Source organism: Necator americanus, chromosome IV (assembly GCF_031761385.1).
Source record: "Necator americanus strain Aroian chromosome IV, whole genome shotgun sequence".
Taxonomy (NCBI): Eukaryota; Metazoa; Nematoda; class Chromadorea; order Rhabditida; family Ancylostomatidae; genus Necator; species Necator americanus.
The window spans coordinates 35020908-35045443 of record NC_087374.1 but is presented as its reverse complement, the minus strand read 5'-3'; the positions used below and the strand labels follow the sequence as shown (position 1 = coordinate 35045443).

At 36.3% G+C, this 24536-nt stretch overlaps 2 protein-coding genes across 3 annotated transcripts; both read left to right on the top strand.

The window, feature by feature from the left end:
* Positions 1 to 1479: 1479 nt before the first annotated feature.
* Positions 1480 to 1794, top strand: RB195_003705 (uncharacterized protein; the record flags this gene model as incomplete). Its single annotated transcript, XM_064201468.1, has 1 exon — positions 1480 to 1794. The coding sequence occupies one exon, from the start codon at positions 1480 to 1482 to the stop codon at positions 1792 to 1794; it is 315 nt and encodes a 104-aa protein (XP_064057349.1).
* Positions 1795 to 15664: 13870 nt separating this feature from the next.
* On the top strand, positions 15665 to 23879 carry RB195_003704 (uncharacterized protein; the record flags this gene model as incomplete). Of its 2 annotated transcripts, XM_064201467.1 has the most annotated exons (6): positions 15665 to 15852; positions 18557 to 18637; positions 20762 to 20915; positions 22292 to 22558; positions 23303 to 23419; positions 23745 to 23879. In XM_064201467.1, the coding sequence occupies 6 exons, from the start codon at positions 15665 to 15667 to the stop codon at positions 23877 to 23879; spliced, it is 942 nt and encodes a 313-aa protein (XP_064057347.1). The 2 variants fall into 2 exon arrangements, with proteins under 2 accessions (XP_064057347.1, XP_064057348.1); XM_064201466.1 differs by lacking the exon at positions 23745 to 23879 and having other exon boundaries at positions 23303 to 23587.
* Between the last annotated feature and the right edge of the window lie 657 nt (positions 23880 to 24536).

The following is a 24536-nucleotide window of genomic DNA, read 5'->3' as shown; positions in this document are numbered from 1 at the left end:
GAACTGGGAATTCGTAATCAAGCCGCAATCTCTTTATCGTGAAATCACGAATCTTCACTTGCAGGATGAGGCAATTTATCGTCGCGTAACAGGGGAAGTATTCCTTGTGCAGTACAAACGCTTGAGTCATGTAGGAATGGTATCATGTATAAGTAAAGCTGCTGGTCTTGATGGACGATTTGTAAGCCCGCTCAAAGCTGCTTGATAAACCGACCTGTCCTGTCTTCTATAGCCTTATCAAAACGCACAAACTGGAACCCGATGAGATGAACTCAACATCAGCGACCACAAACCACACCAATTCAAAATCCGACGAAAAGTAAGTTGTGTGGGAGGACCAACTGATAGAATTTCGTGGTTCCTTAATAGAATTGCGAGTCAGATTTTGCCTAAGATACCATCCCATTTGTCGGACACACATCACTTTCTTGAACGATTATAAAATGCGAAAGTTGAGGACAACTGTCTGATAGAGTCCTTTGATTTGATCTCTCTCTACACGAATGTGAAAATAGTGAGATAGTACAAGCTCCATCTGACATGGTAGATTTGCATGGTACATGGAAATATATGGGCTTAGAAAAGCTAGCATAATGACACCTTATTACAAAATTTTTAGGTGGTCTGAAAATTAGTCCGCACAATTGAGGGGGCCAGCACTGGGTCACTGACGACCACAAGTGCTGGCAATTTGCTTCATGTGCATAGTTGAAGAACTTGTGGTTTAGCGTATACCAATAATATATTGCAGACACATTGATGACTGTTGCATCATAACATCAACACAGTCCGAAATGGACGAGTGTTTTTGAATGCTCAACCAACAATCGTGATACATACGGCTCCCACGAGAAACCTCAAAAGAAGGCTTGCTTCCCCACCTCAACACGCAAATAAATGCTTCAAGTGGCATTATTAGAGTAAAGTGGTACCGAAACCAAAGTTTTAAGAGTGTCTTACTGAATGCCAAATATGCCCATCTAACTGCAGTTAAACGTGCAGTTAGTCGTAGTATGTTTAAAGGCAGCATACCACGAATCTGAGGTGGTACGGATTTCAGGTGAAGTATTCGTATACGGCATAGTAGATTATGGAGAGGGGGTGATTCCGTCCATTTCTTCCTAATTGCCGTAATAAACTATCCGGAAGATGCGCGCGTGCACAAGGCTGGCGCGCTCCAGTCGAACTCCTTGTGGAAAATAGTGCGCTAAATACGCTCGAAGCCGTATCTTGCGGGCCCTTTTCTGCGGCAATTAGGAAGAAATGGACGACGAATCACCCTTCTCTCAATAATCTACGATCCTGTATACGAATACTCCACCGGAAATCCGTACCACTCCAGATTCGTGGGGTGATGCCTTTAAGGTCACCATACCAAGAATCTGACGCGGTGAGGGAATCAGCGGGAAAAGCTAGAGATGTAATTGCCTTTAAAGCCGCTAGTGAATTATGCACTGGCAATCAGGGCTGTAAATAGCAATGTTCCACGCGAGAAGTCTTCGTTTAATTTCTGACAGCGTCAGTGTCGCTGTTCAACGCAGCATTCAATTACAAGACGACATGATCCTGGAAAATATCCCTAATGCAAATATCACGGAAGTCACCTTTGAACTCTCAATATTCTACGATCCCGATTATACGATAGATACTGCACCGGTGAAAAATGTGTTAGTACTACTTACGGAAAAATCGTGGGGTGACTGCGCTGAAATAGGACTAACATCTGAAGCACTAACCCAGCTTGATAATGTGATACAACTTACATTGGGGAGACCGTTAGGAATATTGGAGTGAGGTTTAACGAACATATGACAGGAAAACGGCGTAAAAGTTTGATAACGCCACTTGGAAAGCATATGGTGACCATATTAGGCGCAAAACGCAAACAGTTACGAGGTGAATAATGAGTTCCATACTTTACACACGAAACAGACATAGAGACAGAGTTGGAGGTTATTCCGAGGTTTCTTAGAACACGAGAACCCTTCAATGAACTACTAGGATTGCATTCTTGTCGATAACGATTGAGTTCTTGCCACAAGTAACGTTCTTTAATTGACGATGACCCGATATTATGCAAAATTCGCTAAATCTTCCCTATGCTATCCTATTTCACATTAAGGTATGTATATGTCTAGGGATTTCAGCTGTACATTTTGGAGTTGAGAGATGCCCGATAGCGCCTAGATAGCTTTATTTTTACCGCTTTCAATAATTTTCTGATGAGGACAATTTTTTTTTTGCTGGCGATTTGGTTAGTGCAGTGCTGTTACCTGAGGCAATGTGGAAAAGGTAAATAGCTGAGGAAGATTGGAGCTAGTTGCTCTTAGACAAAAGTGCTGCCAAAAGGCCATAAGCCATACAATCTTTACCCGTTCACGGAATCAATCTCTCCCCGTAAACACAACTGTGTATACGAACACATCAGAATTTGAAATCCGTACTATCAAAGATTTTCACGTGGAGTCTTGCTTACAATTTTTAATTTTTCATTCTCATAACTGACTAACCCAGGTTAGGCTGATACTCGTCAGATATATGTTTGGGATTGTTTCACTCGTCCACTTTTTAGGATACCGAATACTACGGTGGCAAAAACGCCCAAAATAAACGCGGTGAGGAGTTTTTTTTTTCTATTTTTGCATATTAAAAAAAGGATTTATTTAACAAAAACATGGAAATTAGAAATAAAAAAAGTCGTTTTTTTTGCGATGAATGAAACGAAATAAAAATTCGCCAAATCTTCCCTATGATATCCTATTTCACATTAAGACATGTTTCTAGTGATGTCAGCCGGACATTTTGGAGTTGAGGGATGCCTGGTAGCGGCTAGATAGCTTTGTTTTTACCGTTTTCAATAATTTTCTGATGAGGACAACTTTTTTCTGCTGACGCGTTGGTTAGTACAGTGCTGCTACCTGGCGAAATGTGGAAAAGGTAAACAGCTGAGGGAGATTGGAGCTGTTGCTCGACAACAGCTGTAGGGATAAGCGACACAATCTTCGGCACACATCAGAATTTTTATGTGCATCAAAGATTTTCACAGTCTTGCTTACAATTTTTAATTTTTCATTCTCTCAATGACTACATTAGGTTGATTTCAGCGTTATTGTTTCGTCGTCGTCTTTTTAATAGCGATCAGCGGCAAAAACGCTCAAAATAAACGCGGTGAAGAGTTTTTTTTCTATTTTTTGCATATTGAAAGGATTTATTTAGTGAATGGATAGAAATGAAGTCGTTTTTTTTGTGAAATATGAGGGCTTTCTCAGACGTTATTTGACACGAGAATGTAGTACAATTAACTAGGATTATAGTAATTTTACTAGTACGCACGTGGGATAATTTTCTGTACTCTGTTAGCGTCTTATTATTTACCAGTCTAAACGTCCAGCTAAGTAACCGAACATCAAACTTCTTCTGGTGATCACTTCGCTCTTCTTCACCAATGAGTAGAGATTAAAACTAGTGACATTTTCTGTAAAACCAAATTTGTACATATTTCTCTCTAACGACGTTTTCTTCGTTTTTCGTTTTTTTTTTTGGAAATCTAAGTATTAATGAAATGATGACGAAATGAAGTGATGGGTTGAGGTAAAAAAAAAAAAACTATACCAAGACATTTATAATAAGTATAAAGGATAAAGTGTTTGGTGTTGATCAATCCGCTTGGGATCCGCCACTGCGTTCACTTCATTTCACTTCATTTTTTTCTTCCTAAATATAACTGTACTACATTTGGAGAGTAACTGAGTATTCAAACTTCAGTTTACGGCTACATTTCTTCGATAATGGGATAATTTGAAAACAACATATGCGAACCATAAGTTTTCCTCCTCTTTTTCCTCTTAATAATTTCCGAATGAGAATGATCTGTTTACATGAAATGTTCTATGATTATATAGGTCAGTTACACGTTCGGTGAACCTCAAACGATTCTGAAATGAAGTGAACGTGGTGGCGGATCCCAAGCGGTGCATTGATATTTATTTATATTTATTATATTATATTATTTATTTGTACTTATTATTTATTATTTATTTGTATTTATACATTTGCATATTCATTTTTTATATTTGTGTTATTTATTTATATCTACATTTGTTTATTACTTATTTATTTATATTATATTATTTTTTTGCATTTATTTATATTTTTTGGTTTAGTATTCTTATGATATATGGATGCTGATTGAATCTTGAGTTCATCCTCCAGGACAGCCAATCGTGCCTTTGTATAGTATCTTTCGTTTAGCATATGGAAAAGTTTCTGGAGTCGTCGATAACAGATTTTTCTAGAAGTTTTTCTTATTTATTATTTATTTTTTATTTTCTAGAAGCAGTGAGATGTTTAAGATAAGTCTGGATGTACAAGTGGATGACAAGTCTTTCAAATTCGACAACTTGTCGTCGGCTCAGTTATGAATAAAAAGAGAGCGGAAAAAAGTGACTTGCAGAGTTATGAAAGTACGAATTGACATTTCTTTTTTTTTGTGAACAGAATGAAAATTTTAAACAAATCTGAGACAGAGGGATTAATCGTTATAACCGTGCCAATGTTTTTTCTCAAAGTTACTTTATTACTGAAATAAATTCTTTAACTTTTGTTCTTTTTTTCTCGTAAAATCCTGACTTCCTGATGAACCTCACCTCATTGTCTTCTTATGACAACTGTAAATCTTCGTAAATTCACTGATGTGATTTTTTGTTGCGTTTCTGTTAATGCAATATAAAATTCTACTGTTTTCTGGAAGCAGTAGAAGTAAAAATAAAGATAAAAATAAAAATAAAATGGAAACATAATAAATAGTCTAAGCTTTCCTATTTCCCGTATTTGGAAACAAAGTACTGCGTTCATAAACTGAAAATCAATCTTTTTGCCAACTCAGTAATTCCACCATTTCATCGTTTATATTTTCAATACTTTTTTTATTTTTATCATTTATTTTATTCTTTCGTTTACATCAAATGACTAATGACAATGACAAATGTTAGAGTACGTTGTCAAAAAAACCCTTATCCTCCAACATCTCGACTAAAAATCCGATGTTATACACAAAAAACTTCTTCCTTTTCACGACTGGGAATTTCTGATACACACAGTTATCTTTTTTTCCTTAGAAAACATGAAAAAAAAACATGAAAATAGGAAGAAATTATAGCCGAAGCGTTGTAAAGATTTCTTAGGTTCAATCCGAAAACCTCTAATTTTTTTGAGGGGCCAGCCTATACATGGAAAAAGAATATGATTATTATCGAGAAACTAGGATCACGGAGTACATTAATATTGATCGGTATTGATCGAATATTCTTCCCAACTGTGAGTATATTGTAGAGATCAAAGCACAATTAACAGTCTCCTAATATCGTTTACCGAAAAATCAATAAATACTGTTAACTGCATGTGGTATCGCCGAGGAATCCTTTCAGTACCGTAATATGAACACTCTAGGAGTCCTGGGTGAGGTTTTACATAAAAGTGAATATTTATTATATGATTGTGTACTGTATGTTTATGTTTACACCGTTGGAATTCACCGATTTTCTGGGAAAGTATTGTAGTAGATCAAATCCACCAGAAATCTGAGCTAAAAAAACATTTAAAAATAAAACGGCAGTAAAAAAACGTCGTCGAACTTATGGAAAGATTTTTCAGGATCTATCTATTCATTGGTTTACAAGCCAATCCGCCATCGGAGGAAAATTTGAGGTTTTCTGATTGGACCTTCGAGATCTCTTCATAAATTCGGCGATGATTTTTTTCTAATCCTGTTCGATCGAATCCTAGTTAGCCGGTTTGAGGTCCGTAAATGTGGACTGTACCAGAATTGACAGCGTTTTCCAATGAATGTTTTTTTTCGAACTCAGTTGTCCAACGTTTCCTATCTATTCTATTCGGGAAAAAAAATTTCCTATCTATTGTTTTTCAGTAGGGTTCTGGAATTCTCTGGAGAAGATTAGAGGGAATTACTTCGAAATTACTTTGTCCGTGCTGGGGCTGTAAAGATCTAACAGATGTGATTATTCACGTTTTCGCTTGATTAACTCGTCATTCGCTCCGCATCAAATGATTCCAAGAAATTCTATACGGGGAAAAAATTTGTTTTGTTTAGGCAAAAATAAGAAAAAAAATCTTTTTGAAAACAAATAATCTTCCACTAGATCTCTCTACTAATTCCTTGACAAACAATTTTCGGCAATGCGGAATTTTTTTCTCGGCCAGCACTGGGACTTTTTTCCCTTCTTGTTATTTCTGGATATTACTCATTCTATTCTTTTGCTGTTTTCCATTTTGTATTTTTTTGTATTTATTTGTATTCACCCTTGCCATATCCTCTTAGCACGTCATCGAGAATAACAAACAAATAAGTAAACAATAAATAAATAAATAAATGAATGATTAAATCTTGCTACGTAGCTATTTTTACAGCTATTTTTATACTCAAATTCGTGCAAATGTGAATCCTTTTCGTTCGCTTTTTCCCCAACGTCTTCCCGTAACAACGTAAGGATTTTAGTTACGTTAGAGAACATTACTGTGCCTCTCTATTCAATAATACTCCACCATCTACAATTAACACCGGAAATTGCACCAATTATAAACACGTTTTCTGCTGAAACGTCTTGAATAGCATGTAGAATTATGTCCAGTCCTTCTACCATCCTTTTCCACGAGTAAATATTTTCGAGCAGCAGAAATTGGGTGTTTTTCCCTACTTTCCTGAATAAGTTGAAACTTGAGTTCTTTTCTTCCTGATTTTTTTTTTGGAGTCCGGCGTATACTGACATTAATGTGCTAATTACTGAGGAGAAACTGGGAGATTTCCCAGATTTCAATTCTCAAAACTTTTTATGCAAAAAAATTGAATATGTGATGGTTACAGAATTTATTTATAGAAAATTGCGTTAGCGGAGTTTTTTTGTTTAATTACTCTCGTTTTTAGAAAAAGACTTGATACACTAGGATTAAGGGAGATAGAAAGCCTTGAGGGCACAATGAGATGACGGCAACACGTTTCGTTCTTCGCTGGAAATTGTTCTTTTTGAATTTTCTTTCCGGAATTTTTTCTCTTTTTCTTGATTCTTCCTGAAAAATTGCAATTAAGAGTGGTTTTTTTATATAAACAATTAAAATATGTTCACTCAGCGCGGAAAAAGAGAGAAACCATTTCTGGAGCGAGACGGAGTAGACGTTAAAGAAAAAAGCCACTTTTTAGCCACGTCTATAAATGTGTCTCTAGGTTTATTTCGGGGGATTTTCGGAACCCACAACAGCATTTTTCGGATTTCTCGGAGCATTTTTCGTCTTTCATCGTTTCCGAGTCCACCTGCCAAGGAAATTTCTGTCCGAAAAATTCGCTGCTCGTTTCCAACATTCTCTTGTTCTTTTCGTGAGCTGCTGGATTTATGTCGTATTACGTCTTCTGTCGGAAATCTTTTTAGGCGCACATCCTTTTCTGGATTTCTGAGATCTGCTCCTCGTTTCTGTCGTCAAACCTTTTCATTTTATTTGCACTTTATATTGTAATTACCTTCAACTAATACAATTTTTCATCGCATTTTCGACCTTCTACTTTTTCTTTTTGGATAGATTCCGCTCCGTTTTTAATCACACAGGTACGGTATACGATTGTTTTTCTTCTCAATCATGGATAGGAAATAAAAGAAGAGTGACGGAAACCTCTTTCTATTCAATACACGATGATTAATTGGATTACCACTGCAGAAATCATGTTTTTCTCTAACGCACTTTTGCAGAAACCTGTTTTTTCGCCATGACATTTCGTCAAAAAAAAAACTAGAGAATAATTTTTAATCTATACTTAGTTTGTTCGAATATTTGTTGCACTAATGAATTAAGAAGAATAGAAAAAAAACATGCGGTTTGGGAAAAAAGTGTGAAAAGTCGGCTGCTGCACTTAAGGTTGGTGCCAGAGCTAAACATCACTTCCTTTCTCATCTTTCTAAAGGCATCCAACGGAATCTCCGCACTTTTCCTTTTTGGCTATAAAACATGGATTATGTATTATTAAGGTGTTTTAATATAAATCAGATATTTAACATAAAGTGTTTGGCGTTAATCAATCCGCTTGGGACCCTCTATCACCATTCAAATCAATTCAGAATCGTTTGAGGTTTACGTACGTATAATTGGGCTACTTTCGAAGGCTAGCCGATCTGTTAAGTCAGTGTTTTTATCCTCTCAGACAGTTCTGGCACCTATTTATCGATCCCGGAATGAGGAAACGTTTGGTAGGCACCAGAGCGGATTCCAACTCTGCAGGCAGCGGAACCTCCTATCGACTGCGCTACACTCGCCCCCAACTTTGAGTATATATAGGACATTAGAAATAGAAATAAAATAGAAAATAAAAAAAAATAAAACGGAAATGTTATTAATAGAAATAAAAAAGAACTATTAATAATAGAATATTATAGTCTTTATGGGAGTTCTAGTTGTTTATTAACACAAATTCAATTTATTAAATGAGCAGGTTCTGGATTTCGGGAGAATAAATCACTTAAGAGAGACCTTTTAGCTTTTACCTTTTACCGCTCTCCCCATAAGAGGAGAGCGAGCTGTTTACGTGTGTACTTGTTTACCTGAACCCAATGAAAGGGTTGTGATAGTGTTTTTTTGCAGAAAAAAAAATTAAAAAAGGAATTTTTCCCTTTGCTTTGACTCGGACAAAATGTTGGTCTCGTTTTTTCTGCTGACTGTGAGTAAATAATTATTAATAATAATTAGTAACAAATAGCGGTGAATATTTGAACATTTACATAATTGAGCAGTAAATTTAAAAGTTGTAAATAATTGATGTACATGAATAAACAAATAGACAAATAAACTTTGTCCCCTAAGAATTTTGTGAAGTGAGCTCGTGCTTGTGAGTTTAGTCATGAAATTGGAGTCGGACTCATTAAAGGGTGGTCATTTCCAAATTTCCAAACGACTACCATCTCTTTCTTCGTTTTTCTTTATTATATGTTTTTATTTTTTTTTATTTTTATAGGGCCGTAGAGTTGAGAACGTGTTCCATAACATCAAATACTATCATAATTCGCCGAAATCCATAAAATCCGGTTTTGTCTTTGGCGCGGATTTCTTCGAAGAAATCCGATCAGTAGTTGTTTTTCTTAAAGTTGTTTCTCTCTTTCTAATTTTCTTTTTCTTTAAGAATTCTTCCTTATCCAGCTATTAACTCTCACAGTAAGTAGTAAGGAAATTTAATTATAGATGTTTATCGCAAAGGCTACTCGAAAATGATTATGATAATGAAAGTAAATTTCTGGAATTTTTTTTCGAACTTGTTACCAGTGATTAATCCTAATTGAAATGTAAAATGTGTTTTTGACCTTTAATCAAAGTTTTTATTCCTTTAAATCCACCAAAGTTTGTCACAAAGCGCTGAAATATGAAAGCAAATTGAATTTCATTAAATAACGATGAAATGTGATACTTGGTCCAGAAAAAAAAACTATTGAATTTCTAACGGATAGAAAATGTTTGTCTTACCTTGAAAAGGCTTTAAAGGAGGAGTCTGAAGCACTAACTACAGTATATTTTCACTTCTTTTAACTGAATTTGTGTATACATATTAAAATATGACGTGTATAATCCTAATTGTATGGGATTATGTATCTTTTTTTAAAATGTAATTTCTATTTCAAACTTTTTTTTTTGCTTTGGAACTTTACATAATCCTCAATTATTTTTTTTTGTATTCTATAGCCAAGGTCGTTATTTATGGCGTCATATGCTGTATAATTTCCTATAATTTCCTGCCCCCATCTCCACAGGAAAAGGACGTTCTATTAAAAGTATTCCTTGTATCCAAGTAGATCTCCACGAAAAATTATCACAAAGGGGCCTGAGGCTTTTTTTTCTTGTTGAATCCATTTTTCTGCTTTATTTCATCGAATGTCAGGTGGAAATTGATCTGTGTAGGGATGGCAAGAGTATTTAAAGAAAAAAACCATTAGAATGATTAAAATATGAGTTTTCTTCTGCTTCTCTGGTTCAGCGCCAAATGACGTCATTTAATTCCTAACGTATGACCGATTATTTCCATTTATTCATTGCGTAATATCAACATTTAAATGATTCCATATTTGATCATCCTGAAAGAATTTCAATGTTCCTACGATTCCTCCTACGTCTGAAAACTGTTTGAAACTTATTCCTGCTATTTTCTCTTCAATTATTCGATAAGGATTGCTATCTTCCAAGGAAAAAAAGAAACTTTTTTCCCACTCTCTTGTGTCCAGGGAGAATTTTTCTCTTTCTACTCCACACAATCTAGAAAAAAAAAGAGCACAGAGAATTTTGCGTTGATATTCTGCATTGATTTCTCGGATAAAGATCTATTTCGCATTTTGTATTTATATAAATAAATATTATATGAGGTTTTTGGAGATATCCTTAGACCTATGACATCCACAAGAAAAATATCCGCTAACAAAATTTTTCTCAAAATTATCAACGGAATTCTACGGACGGAAAATTTTATGAGTTTTATGGAACTCACGTTGTATAGGACTTCTTTTGAGAGAATTTTTACTCCATTTAAGAACTATGAAAGCACGAAGAAGTCCGGATCGATGGGGAAGCCGGAAAACTGCAGCCACCGGGAAACGGAAAACTATAGGGTTTCCTGGCGAATTAGACGATTTGTGAAGCATCCGCTGTGCTTTTTATGTGATTCGCGAGGGACGTGGAGCCTCGAGAGATAAATACAGCTCTTCCTCTCCTCTCCTTTTTTTTCTCTGCTGCACTTTTGTGTATGCGGATATTGAAGAAGATAAATAAGTACAAACAGCTGGCTTAGCATAATATATGCCGTTTTAATGTCGTTGTCGTTCATGTGAACGAGAACACGTTAACGATTATTTTTCTTTTTCTTTTCACAAAGCTCTTTCGTATCTGGAAATTCAGTAATCGGCAAGGAAAGTCTCTATTTCTGCAGAAATCACTCAATCTTCTATCCAGATTTTTTTTTCCGAATCCAGAGGTTTGAATGAGAACGAAAAACATAACTTTAAATAATTTAAATATAAACATAATTTTGAGCAGAATCTATAGCTGCTACATAAAATGTAAGCTCATAGGTTTCATTTAGAGAGTATTTGTTTATTTATTTATTTAATTAATTATTTATTCATTTATTTATTTATTTATTACGCTCAAAGGCGTGCCCAGAGTAAAAGGCAAGGAATGAATACAAATAAACAATAGAAAATCCAGCGTATGATGAATGTTAAGAATAAAATAAAATAAAATAAAATAAAATAAAATAAAATAAAATAAGAAGAAGAATAGAATTAAGAATAAAATGAAATAAACTAATGTTGCAAATGTTTACCTTCCGTTTTTTCAATGTTACCGTGTTTTTTTCTTACTGTATTTGATTTGTTGCTTCAATATTTTGGATAAGTAACAACGTTACGTCTTTATAAGGTTACAGTAACGCTATAGGTTTGCGTTCTTTGTTCCGTTCATTACTCACACAGTCGTTACGAATATGTTCAACCATGCGGGACTGCGATGCGCATTCGATTAGAGCACGTTAGTGGAAGGCGCGAGGTTTTCACGAGCGGAACAACGCGGCCTGTTGCGGCAGACGCGTCGCGGCTGCCTGGTTGAAATCATGTGTCATCGATTCGGTATTCGAAAAATGTCATATGTATGTACAATACAAATATTTACTTGCTTTTTTTGAATTAATCAGTAGCCTGGTGTTATTCCCTCACGTGGTTGCCCGATCTTCACGCCAACGCGTGTCGTCCTTGAACACGGCTCCGCCCAGTCCAGCCTCTTACAGCACAGCTTGCACAGGATCCATCCATTCATCCACGTTTCGGGTCCCGCGAAGACCTGACCTTTCACCTGAACTGCCTATCGACATCGAATGACACGAGCACAGCTCAGATTCAAAATGTTCGGCAGTTCGGTGTAGCAAAATTTAGTGTTGTTGCCAAAACTTCCACAATCCCTAGGGTCCCAGGGTTGGGCTTGCTGGACAACATCATTTTTTTGCATTATCTGAGTAACTTTCGGATAAATTTTCTGGCGTTAATCAATCAATCCGCATCGGATGCGCCATCACGTGACTTGTGAGGGCTAGCCGATGAGTCAAGTCAGTGTATTGCCCATGTTCGACTGTCTTTGAATCTCGGCATGTTGAAACGTAGTTTTAACTGATTTCCTTGAGCTGTAGCCAAGATTGGTATCGATCTTTATTAAACAGCGGCTAACGTTTCGGCGATATCGCCTTCGAGAGCCTGGAAAACTCAAAGCCATTAGTGACCTATCCCTCAAGCGCCTCATCACCCTACAGAAAGCACCCAAACGGTAAGCAAACTCAAACAGCAACACATAGGCTAGTACTTACCTCATTAGCTAGACTTGTTAACTCAGCAGACCACCACGTACCACAACTACGAGTCACAAGGGTTTTTATATAGGACCTCACGGCCCGCCCCGTAGATCAGATCAGAACTCAGAGTTATCCCCGTATCAAGACTTATGCGGGTTCTGATCTACGGGGCGGGCCGTGAGGTCCTTATATAAAAACCCTTGTGACTCGTAGTTGTGGTACGTGGTGGTCTGCTGAGTTAACAAGTCTAGCTAATGAGGTAGACTAGTATGTGTTGCTGTTTGAGTTTGCTTACCGTTTGGGTGCTTTCTGTAGGGTGATGAGGCGCTTGAGGGGAAGGCACAAGGTTTGAGTTTTAGGTTGAAGGCGATATCGCCGAAACGTTAGCCGCTGTTTAATAAAGATCGATACCAATCTTGGCTACAGCTCAAGGAAATCAGTTAAATCAAGTCAGTGTTTTCCTCCTCCCAAACCAGTCTGGTTCCAGTTTATCGACTCCAGAGGGATAAAAGGCTTAGTGAGCACTAGGGCGGAATCGAACCTCCAATCGATCATGCAGTCGCAGCGAAACCTTTTACCAACTGCGCCACACCGGCCCTGCGTGAAAAAAAACTTTCGGCATATAATTGTGCAAGTTATGCAGCTTATACGTGCCCAGAGTAAGTATTTGATTGCACTTAATAAAGATAAAAAGAGAAAATAAAATAAAAATAAAACAAATAAAACAAATAAAATAAAACAACAAATAAGCAGGACTACAGCGAGCAGTTTTTGTCAGACTCGTAAACGACGTGACCCCCAAACAAATAAATATTTTCATTTTTTAAAGATTTTTTTAAAATACACAGGCGGGGCGACTAATAGAGTATCGAGATTTTTGGGCTTAGAATTCCCAGTTATCGTCTTGCAACGTTCCACTGATATTCTTTCTTGTGAAAAAGCAGGGAAACCACATGAAAAAGTGAGAAATATGACACCTTCTCATTTCTTGCTGACGCCGTTGCTAATCCCCTTCTCGTTTGTTGGCATAGTCAGAATTATATGTACATACATATATTGTGACTCTGTAGATATACTTATTATTATTATTATTATTATTATTATTATTATTATTATTATTATCAGAATAATATTATTTATTATTATTATAGTTATTATTATTTATTTATTATTTACTATTTGATTTTTATTATCGTATTGTTGTTATTATTTATTATTATGTTTATTATTATTTATTATTTATTTATTTATTTGTTTATTTATTACTTATTATTTATTACTTATTATTATGTTGTTATTGTAATATATTGTTATTATTATTATATTTATTACAATATATTGTTGTTATATTATTATTTATTATTATTATTTTATTTATTATTTATTATTATGTTGTTATTACAATACATTGTTATTATAATACTATTATTATTATTATTTTGCTATATTTATTATAATATATTGTTATTATATTGTTATTATTTATTATTATATTTATTATTATTCATTTGTACTATTATTTATTATTAATTATTGTATTGTTATTGTAATTAATTATTATTGTTATTATTACTAATAATATTATTATGTTATTGCTCATTATCACATCTGTTACTATTTATTTATCTTTATTTATCATTTATTATGACGTTATTATTATTATGCGATCTCATTATGAGCATTATTTCATTATTATTTTATTTCATTTTAATTATGACTGTCATTTTTAGAATTGAAAATAAAAAAAAGAAAAGTATCAAAACAATCATTCCTTAGTGTCAGCATCTATGCGATTTTCTAGGATTCAAGCATGTACCTCGTTATCTTAAGACATTAGCTGAATCGTGTCGGGAAAAGCCTTTGTTCTCGATCGACCTGTTTGGACTTCAAAATCGACATCATTATGCTAGGAATTCATCCATGAAAAGGGTCCCAAAAAATAAATGGATTGCGTTTCTCATACGAAACTTCGCATTGTCGAAGAAAATCTCTTTTTTGCGAGTTTCCTTACCTCATATGCAGAAAAATGGGGGAATTGTTCTGATCTGTCTTTAATATCTTTGATTAATTATCACAACTATCTTTAATTATTACTGCTTTTATTAACCTGTATGTAAATATTATTATTGATATCTAATTATTGTTTTTTTATTTATCACACCATAGAATATTGTATTCGTAGCCAAAGGCAGATCCTACCATTCCTTGCTGGTTGGATCGAAAATGGGTTCATTCTGTGTGCACAGCAGGTGTATTCGATCAACAATTTCATAATGTTTTGTTTCATGAAAGGAAAATTTTTTATTTTCCTGTGATTTGAATTCCTTTCGAGGTATATTTTAGAAAAATTCTCCCTCAAAGTATGTCCTTTTTCTTTCTAGAAAATTCCGAATGGAACCTTCACGTTTTTCTGGTTGTTTTAGCTTGACGTTAAGTAAAGGATCGTAGTGAAGTGACTGAGAATAGCACCATGGATGTCATCGGTGATATTTGTGAATTTGAGCTGATGACGGTACTGTTGCCAGGATTTCATACTTTTCGAGTTTCGGGATCATAATTTCAGCCGACGTATCCAACCCCCTCAATTTTTTTCTGAGGCGAGTAAGAAGAAATCAAAAATCTTCTGCTCAAAACTCACATAGAAATTTCACCGACATCTGATTGGAGCTAAAGATTTTTAATGAAATATTTTTGAACATTTTTTGAAGAAGATTTAAAAGTGTCGTGTGCTTTAGCCGAAATTCTGATCCCAAGACTCCTAAGCATCAAATCCTGGCACGAATACCGTCATCAGAATCACATGAACAACGGGAGCAGATTAGAAATATTAGCTGAAGCTTTTTTTTAGCTCCACTAGGCTTTTCATGCTCGTAAACAAGCCAGGAACAGCCTTATCAGATGTTCATATGTGATGTGATGTTTAGCCCATATGTCTCCTATTTCTTTTTGAAGCACGAATGTTTTTTTTTGTTCCTAATCTTTTTTTTTTGAAAATTTTTCTCTCTCCCTTTTACCTCGTATTACTACAGCACAGCAGGTGTATTCGATCAACAATTTCATTATGTTTTGTTTCATGAAAAAAATTTTATTTGATTGCAATTTGAATTGCTAATTTCGAGGTATATTTTGTAAAAAAAATTCCGCTCCAGAAAATGTCCTTTTTCTTTCTAGAAAATTTCGTACTTGTACTTTTCGTGTCCATGCAATTCAACCTTCCTCTCCATGTATTTTCCTTTCATCATCCGATATGATTTAAAAAAAAAAGTGTTTTTTTTTCAGACTACTCACGAAATGGTTAACACTTTCATATTTCTACTACATATACTGCCGAATATTGTTGGTCTTTTTCTTAATGCTGTACTTTTCGTCCTAGCCCGATACCGTAGTCCACATACGATTAAAAAATACTCGGTGCTCATATTGAATTTTGCCGTATGCGATTTTTTCGCCTGTTTGACGTCATTATTCGTTTGTCAGAGGTTTGTTTTTATTTGTTAGTGTTACATATATAATAGGTATTGATTATTCAGGGTCTGAAGATGGCCTGAAACGTTGAGTGTAAGTGGAGTTAGCCTCTATAGTTCTTTGAAAGGGAAAAAATGAGAGAAAGCGATGGAAAATTTGCTGCATTCGGTTCCATTTGAAGAATGGCAGATTAGTTGCACACCTCGAATTGTCAGCGACCCTCGCTCTGTTTTTTTGTGGATGAGGAAGAGGCAGACGCCATTTTTCTGCAGAATTTGTACAATTTTCTTTTTTTTTCGAAGTTAGAGGACGAGCGGATCATAAAGAGAAAATCGTTTGCATCAGAGATGTAGTGGGGACAGAGTAACGTGAAGCTTGGTGCAGTTGCACAAACGGCTGCCTGAGAAACGGCGCTGCGGAGCCCAGCACTTACGTATATAATAGAAACTTTTCATTTAATTAAATTTAATTTTTAATAATTTTCAAATAAATAAAATAAATAACTTTGAAGAAACTCTGTTTTTTTTTTGTTCCTCTCCTTTTTTTTAAATTTTCTCACTCTCCTTCACCTCTAATGCTAATGGCTAATGAAAGCAGCAGATTTCACAGGAAACTGGAATTCAATGGTATCGAGTGGGACCTTCGCTGGCACCACTCACCGCTGCAGTGATCGCGCGATTGTCCCACCTCGATCCCGGCAGCCAGCTCCACCGCGCCGCTTCGAGCGCAGCGCGCGCTTACGTAACTCCACCGAGCGTCACGTCATTTTCACCCGACTATAACTCTTGAGTTTCGATTAACTTTTTTTTCTGGCCAAATATGGACAGTTAGGTTCTTGCCTACATGTCTGTCCCATGGGCCACGAAGACAAACTCCCGACCCCACGACGTCCATCTAACCCCCTCCTCCGCCTCCTGTTTCTGTCATTTTTTTCTGCTTGATTGATTTCTTGGACAACACGTGTTATTCCTATGATTACATTTAATCATTACTTCAATACTAACCCCTAACTGTTGATCCCATAAAGAATTTCGTCGGTTTTTTTTTGCGCGTAGGTAAGAACCGCTGGTACAGGAGGTTTTTTTAGCTTTACCCTAGATTCTTAAAAGGGAGCTGTTTCTGAAAATTAGTAAATCAACTCTTTCCTATGTCATCGATCAAGTTTTCCTTTTAAATTCTTCAAAAATAAGTTTTTGTGTTGTTTTATCACTTGACAAAATGTTATTTTTTTTTTCGCGGTTGATTAATTACTACTTCGCTCAATGTTTCTATTCTGCAAATGGCTTTTTCTTTGCTATGAAAGCAGGAGCGTGAAAACCCGTAAAATTTTTTATAAATTTAAGAGCGTAACGATCCACATTTTTGCATTTTTTTCATTTTGTAATTTTTTTCTTTTTTTCACTGATATGTTTCTCTGATACGTAGTGCTGGGGCTTGCCGTACTACGGGAATCCGGTGCATTTTGAATCGTGGTCAAAGCGAGTTTGCTACATGAAAACTGAAAAAATAAAATAAAATTAGAGGTCCAGGTGAATGTATGTGTGTATCGATTGATGTGGAAATATGCCGTCCGTTGTTCTTTAGGTATGGCGGCTTAAAAGCATCACTCCACGAATCTGGGGTGGTACGGATTTCCGGTGGAGGATTTGTATACGGGATCGTAGATTATTGAGAGAAGGGTGATTCCGTTCATTTCTTCGTAATTGCCGTAGAAGACGGCCCGGAAGATGCGGCTTCGAGCCACTATTTTCTACAATGAGTTCGATTGGAGCGCGCCAGCCTTTTGCACGCGCCGCACCTTCTGGCCCGTTTTTTACGGGAGTTAGAAAGAAATGGACGAAATCATCTCCTCTCCATGATCTACTATGCCGTATACGAATACTCCACCTGAAATCCGTACCACCTCAGATTCGTGGGGTGACGCCTTTAAATCATATTGTGTTTTCATCTAAAAAAAAAAGGTCAAAATAAGTAAGATAAGGAAAAATATTGAAAAATTGATTGTTTCTTAAGTTATGTTAAGTAGGTCTTAGCTTCTTCTCTTTGATAAATTTGCTTTTAATTCTTTTAAACTGATCAAAGAACAAAGAAAAGATCGTGAACTTCATGACGTTAGTTCATATATGTGTGCTCCATCTGCAAGTATCAGTGGAAAAAGCGGAATAGGAGCAAATATTTTTGGAGATGAAAGTATTTTTGAACTTTTAATACACGCTACAGTGTCTGGACGACATTTCCTGACTTCGATCTTACCAGTTTTGAATGTCTATTTGGTTCTGAAGTAATGCAAACACTTTATTATTCATTGTTTATTGTTTGTTTTCAAACTCGCATTCGAATTATCGAGAGAACCCAAAAATGTCCCGGAACCTCTTTAGGGACACCTTTGCACTCGAGCGCAGGTTTGAGGGGAGCAGCTAGAAATTTGAGCATAGATATGAAATTTTCCGGTAGATATTTATATTAATTAATACTGTTATTAATAGAAATTAAATTATTTCAGCACAATATTGCGTTTATACTTTCACTTTCCATAGCGGCATAGTAGAGGCGGGCGCTGAACGGCGCTGAAAATCTCCAGAACGTTATCAGATATTTTCTTACGGTAACGTCAGTTGGAAAGTTTGACATATATGTATGATGTCTAGCTGAAGAAGTACATATCGAAATGAGTACAATAAAAATTCTCGAATTTCTCACAGTTGTTTTTTTTTTCAGGATTATACCATGCGGCACATCACTTTTCTATTGCTCCGAGGGACCATGCCAATATTTCGGCGCACGTGTCTGCTACGTTTGGTATACATCTATTTTTTTCAGGAGCAATCTGTTCGGAAACGGCCACTCTAAAGTACAATTTCTTGGGGGAGTGGGAACCTTTCCATTTAATCCTAATCAAAAAAGAAAAGCCAGGGAATCATAGACGTGAAAACCGTTGCAAAATTCCCACGTGAAAAAAAAACATTGTGCACCATCGAACCTATTTCTAATTCCAATTATTTCCGACGATTTATCGGAGTTATTCCAGAGACAAATTCACAGCTGAGATTTCTTGAATGAGGGAGGAAAAAAGGATCCATCTTGGTCCTTTTCCCTATTTTTGATTCCGTTAAGCCCTGAAATGGAACACGTGATACTGTTTCACAGTCACGATTACTTTCGATTTTATTCCCTGGATTTTCTATTTTTCTACTGTTTGGAGCTAGAAGAGTTTCTAGAACTCTTAAGTACTCAAATTGTGGCTTCTTCAACCTTTTGAATATTCGAATTTTGAATATTTGAAATGTTAAAGCAACTGGATTACCACATGAGTTGTGGTGAGCTAGAAAAGCGAGTTCATACGTCTCATCCTCTACTTTTGTGTACTTCTTTAGAATTAGGCAGAACTTTGAGAAAATACAGCTCTACTCGAATATCTGAAAGATGCATGTGGATTTATTAAAGGCATCACCCCACGAATCTGAGGTGGTGCGGATTTCAGGTGGAATATTCGTATACGGGATCATAAATTATTGAGAGAAGACCGATTCCGTTCATTTTTTCCTAATTGCCGTAGAAAAGGCCCGGAAAATACGACTTCGGGCGTTCTGGCGCACTATTTTCTATAAGGAGTTCGACTGGAGCTCGCCAGCCTTGTGCGGCGCCGCATCTTCCGGGCCGTTTTTTTTTTGCGGCAATTAGGAAGAAATGGACAGAATCACACCCCTCTCCATAATGTACTATACCGTATACGAATAATCCACCTGAAATCCGTACCACTTCAGATTCGCAGATTCGTGGGATTCTTTGAAGGCAGCATGCCAGGAATCTGAGGTGGTGATTTAGACGGGAAAAGAGACGAGGAGGCGGTGGTAGTTCCACTCATCTCTCCCTGCATCACTGCAAACAGTCGCCTCCAGAATGCTGTTTTGTACGAGGCCATCTATTGCAACGCTCCACCCCTTGCGCCGCCTCCGCCCTGCGATTCGTCGAAAATCAATTCGGACTGCCCCGATAGGCAGTAAGGAACACTACGCGTGCAAGGATGGCGCGTTGCAATAGGAAACATCGTACAAAACAGCATTCAAAGGCCGGCTGATTGCAGTGATTCAGACGGAGATGAGCAGAACCACCCCGCTCTCCATGATCTACGACCCCGTAACGTACGGATACTCCACCTGAAATCTGTACCATCCGAGATTCGTGGTATGCTGCCTTTAATACTAGATCGAATCGCGTGTTTCAGCTTTGAAGAAGGCGAATTCCCATCAAATAAAATCAATTAACAACATTTCGTAGAGTTAATTACAGTTAATTACAGCTAATTAAGAACCCTGTAAATTTCAGTTGTTTTGCTTTTTTTTGCTTTTATTTGGTCACGCATACAGCAGTGCTATCTGTGCTTGTTGTTCGCAAATTCGATAAAATTCATCCGAGGCACTGAACATTTGAGTTTTTTTTTTCTGCAGGGAAAAAGAATTGATGGGGGTGGAGAATTTATTCGTTGATAGCCATCTATCACGTACCATTCTAGAAGATCACGAGGATTAGAAAGATCCCACAAAGAAACAGATAATAGAAAATAGTTGCAAATTTTTAAAAGCTTCTTCTGCTGCTTCAGCTGTACACGTACCAAAAGTTGTGGTGATGGCTAACTTCAATTTTCGTGGATTTAATTCGCCTTAAGATTTGAAGCGCATAAAACGTCCAATCGCTCTACCCATTAACGTTTTTCGATAGCTTCAAATGTTTTTTTTTGTTGAGGTTGAGTTAAGGGGGCTGCTAAAATATTATATATTGTCGTTTAGGAATTAGATTCTGCTGCTCAAGGGATTCAAAAATTCAGAAGAAAATTTACTTTCATGCCGATCCAAATGGAATGTTCAGCATTGGGAACGGAATTTTAGTGCTGTGTAGATCACAACATCCAGATATTTTTTTCAGCTACAGTGTAATGCTACATTTATACGCTCATACATTATACAGTATGCTACTGTCGTTCTCCTTTCGATACTATATACTGAACTATCGATCACCGACACGAAGTACATTAAAACTGATAATATTGCTCATCTACATCCCGTCTTTTATCCAAATGGTGAGTGAGTCTTTAGAATTTTATGGATTTCTTTTTTTTGTATACTAAAGTGAAAAGGGGCGGGCGTGGCACTGTCGGTTAATGGTTCATTGTATAGCCACACGGTGGGGGGTTCGAAACCGCCTTGGTGCAAACCGAGCCCTTCATCCTTCCGGGTCGATACCAGGTACCAGACTTGTCTGGGAGGATAAAAGCACTGACTTTCGACTCATCGGCTGGCCCCGAAAGTCATTGTATGGACCATTGTATTCGAAAACCTCAACGGTTACGAATTCCAGCAAAGCGCTTTGGCGCATCCCGAGTGGATTGATACGCCAGTGACATTACCTTAGTGACTTTCAAAGTGAAAGAAAACAACAGTGGTTCAGTTAGAGCGGCTGCTCTTATGGGAAAGGTGCTGGGATTTTTTTCTGTGGAGGAGGCTTAGCCGAACTAACGCTAGTTTTGGGTCTTGTCTCATTACGGTTGTTAAACTTAAGGGTGCTGCGAAGATATTATATATTATCGTTTAAGAATTAAATTTTCTTACTCAAAGTATTTAACAATTCAAAAGAAAGTTCAGTTCACTACCAATCGTAGTAAAATGTAGTTCTGTGCGTCTTGCTGTCGTTTTTTTTTTGGCACACGAGTTATTTTCCCTGTGAAATGCAACCATACTGTAATTGCAAAGGTATGTAGTAATTCTAATAATACATAGATACTCAACAGAAAAAGTTCTTTAAAAAAAGCGCTTTTGTCTAGAAGATAACAGGAAATATAATTTTTTTGATCAGTAGATTTGTCGAACATTTTTAAACCAACGTTTGCCAACGTTTCGTTGAACAAACAAATTCTTATGCTTATATTTTCTGCAATAAAAATTTGTGAGATTGAGAAACACATTTTTCCAGTATTTTGTCATCCACACGTCTGTTCTCGAGACTTGGATATTTTATTTTTTTATTTACTTCATGTTATCGTTATTTCTTAAATTTTTACTTACAGCAATAATATTTCAATGCGGTGCTTGAGGTTACATGGCACTTTTTTAAAATCAAACTTAAAAATAACACAGTGTTATATCTTCGCACCTAGAAACTTGTCTTAGGAGTTGAAGTTAAAACTTTTTTTTTGGAGTTGAAGTTTTGCCAATAAGTCGTCCATGTTAATTAATTAATTTTTATTTTATTTTATTTTCTATTTATTGTTTTATTTTATATCTATTTATTTTTATTTTTTTCTAATCTTAAACTTTGAAGTTATATTTTAAAATTAACAAATATTAATTAATGAATATTTTTTATTTTTATTTTTTCTAATTTAAAAGTTTGAAATTATTTCCAGGTTTCATTTATGAACTTCCCAGCCATCCATCTTTTAGTACGTGGTACTTTTAGGTAGCGTTCAGCTTCGCCGACGATCCTCCCGAGCAGGTGGAACCGCTGTTTCAAGCGAAGTATCCTCATTATAATTTAACTGGTCAAACGATTACTGGTAATATAAATGTGTTTGAATGGAAAGCGCTTGGCACAATTCTACATATGACGTTACCGATAACACCGGTCTACTTTTGTATTCTCGTGCTAAGACGTAAAATTATCTGCTATTTAAATATGGCAATTATGTCGACGAAAACAAAACTTCTTCACCATCAACTTCTGACGGTAAGTTCTGCTTGGGCTGTTGAAGTTTTTTCTTCTTTCTATCCTAATTTTATTTTTCTCATTTTCCTATTTTATTTTCCTAGCTCTAACCTAATTTTTTCGGGACTTGAGCTTTTATAGATATCCACATAATTCCTAGTGTTGTTCACTTACACCACATTTTACTCCACAAAGTTAGTATTTCAAGTTTTTTTTATCTTTTTTCTTTTGCTTTTGGAAACGAAAAACAAAAAAGACAGCGCCACATTTTCCTCTGACAATAAAGTTTGGTTCCGGTTTTAGTAAAATTAGTAAAAAAAATTTTTGGTAGATTTTCTGACTCAGACAAAATTTTTTTGTTTGAATTTTGTGTTCCATTTTTTTAATCCATCTTTTCTGGTGCATCATAGGTGTATTTGAATAAATAAACAAGTAAACAAATAAGCGAATCATTTCGCTATTTTTTTCTGCTGAAGAAAAAAAGTAGTGAAATGTTTTGAATAGTTTAGAAGGAGAAAATTTGTAAAAGAAAAAGGAGAAATACTTTAGTATAAATTACAAATTACTATTCTTTCACCGTTGTTGTTGTTGTTGTTGTTGTTGTTGTTGTTGGATTGGTTTGATGAAGAAAACTATAAGATTTTTTCACGAGATTGTTACTTTACGATTTAATTTTGAATTTTTAGATTTAATTCATTATTTTCAATTTTTAATTTAATTTCTAGATTTTTCAATCAATTTTTTTCTCGGATTAGAAAATTTCAGGCTCTTTCATGGCAAGCATGTCTCCCACTGTTCTATCTTTACAGTGTGTTATCGTACGCTCTTGGTCAATTAGGCGTCTATCACCATCCATATATGGAGCATTCGACGTTCATTTCAGTCGGTTTCATTCCTGCGTTAAGTCCCCTCGCTTCACTTTATTTTGTTCGTCCATATCGTGAATGTATCCGGAAATTTTTCCTCTGTTCAAAGAAAAGATCACGATCTCTTAAAGAAACTTCTGAATATTTGAAATCATCACATTCCTCGAAATTCTTTCATTTATAACTATGTGACCGGGTGGTGAATTGCGTTGAGGTATAGCTCCGAGGATCTTCATGGCTTACCTAGAACCAGTTCTTCGACCCCTTTCACTTTTGGACGGCTGGCGAAAGAATCGTCTTCGCTTTGGGACGGTTTTCGAAGGGACCCGCTTCACTTTTAGATGGTTTTCGAAAGGACCCGATTCACTTTGGGACGGTTGACGAAGGAATCCTCATCACTTGAGCTGCACCCCATGAACTCACCTGAGGAGGGTCCGGCACCTATGTGGCTTACCTTGGATAAAAGAGATAAATAGTGCTACTGCGTACGGGATATAGCGGATTATTTCACTCTCTGGATATTTTCACACTTAAAGGCAGCATACCAGGAATCTGGGGTTGTACGGATTTCGAGTGAAGTATCCGTACACGGGGTAGATTATGGAGATGGGGGTGGTTCCGCTCATTTCTCCCTGAATCACTGCAAGCAGCCGACCCCTGAATGCTGTTTTCTAAGATGCCTTCTATTGCAGTGCGCCACCTTTGCACGCGTAGCGTCCCTTACTGGCTATCGGGTCAGTCCGAATTGATTTTCGACGAATCACAGGGCAGAGGCGGCGCAAGGGGTGGAGCGTTACAATAGATGGCGTCGTACAAAACAACATTCTGGCGGCGACTGTTTGCGGTGATTCAGGGAGAGATGAGCGGAATTACCCCAGTCTCCGTAATCTACGACCCCGTTTACGGACTCTCCACCTAAAATCCGTTTCTGCTGTCTCGAAGAGATGTAGCGTTCACTTTACGCCTAGATTATCAAGCTTTTCACCGCCCGGTTGAATTTTTCTTTGTGTGTAACGTTTTATCAGGTTCATTTTATCATCTTTTAGTTGCATTTCATAGATTTTTATATTCTTCCTGTAAATCCATCTCTGTAAGTTTAAAATCGTGTGATCCTCTCGTTCGGTAATCTTTTC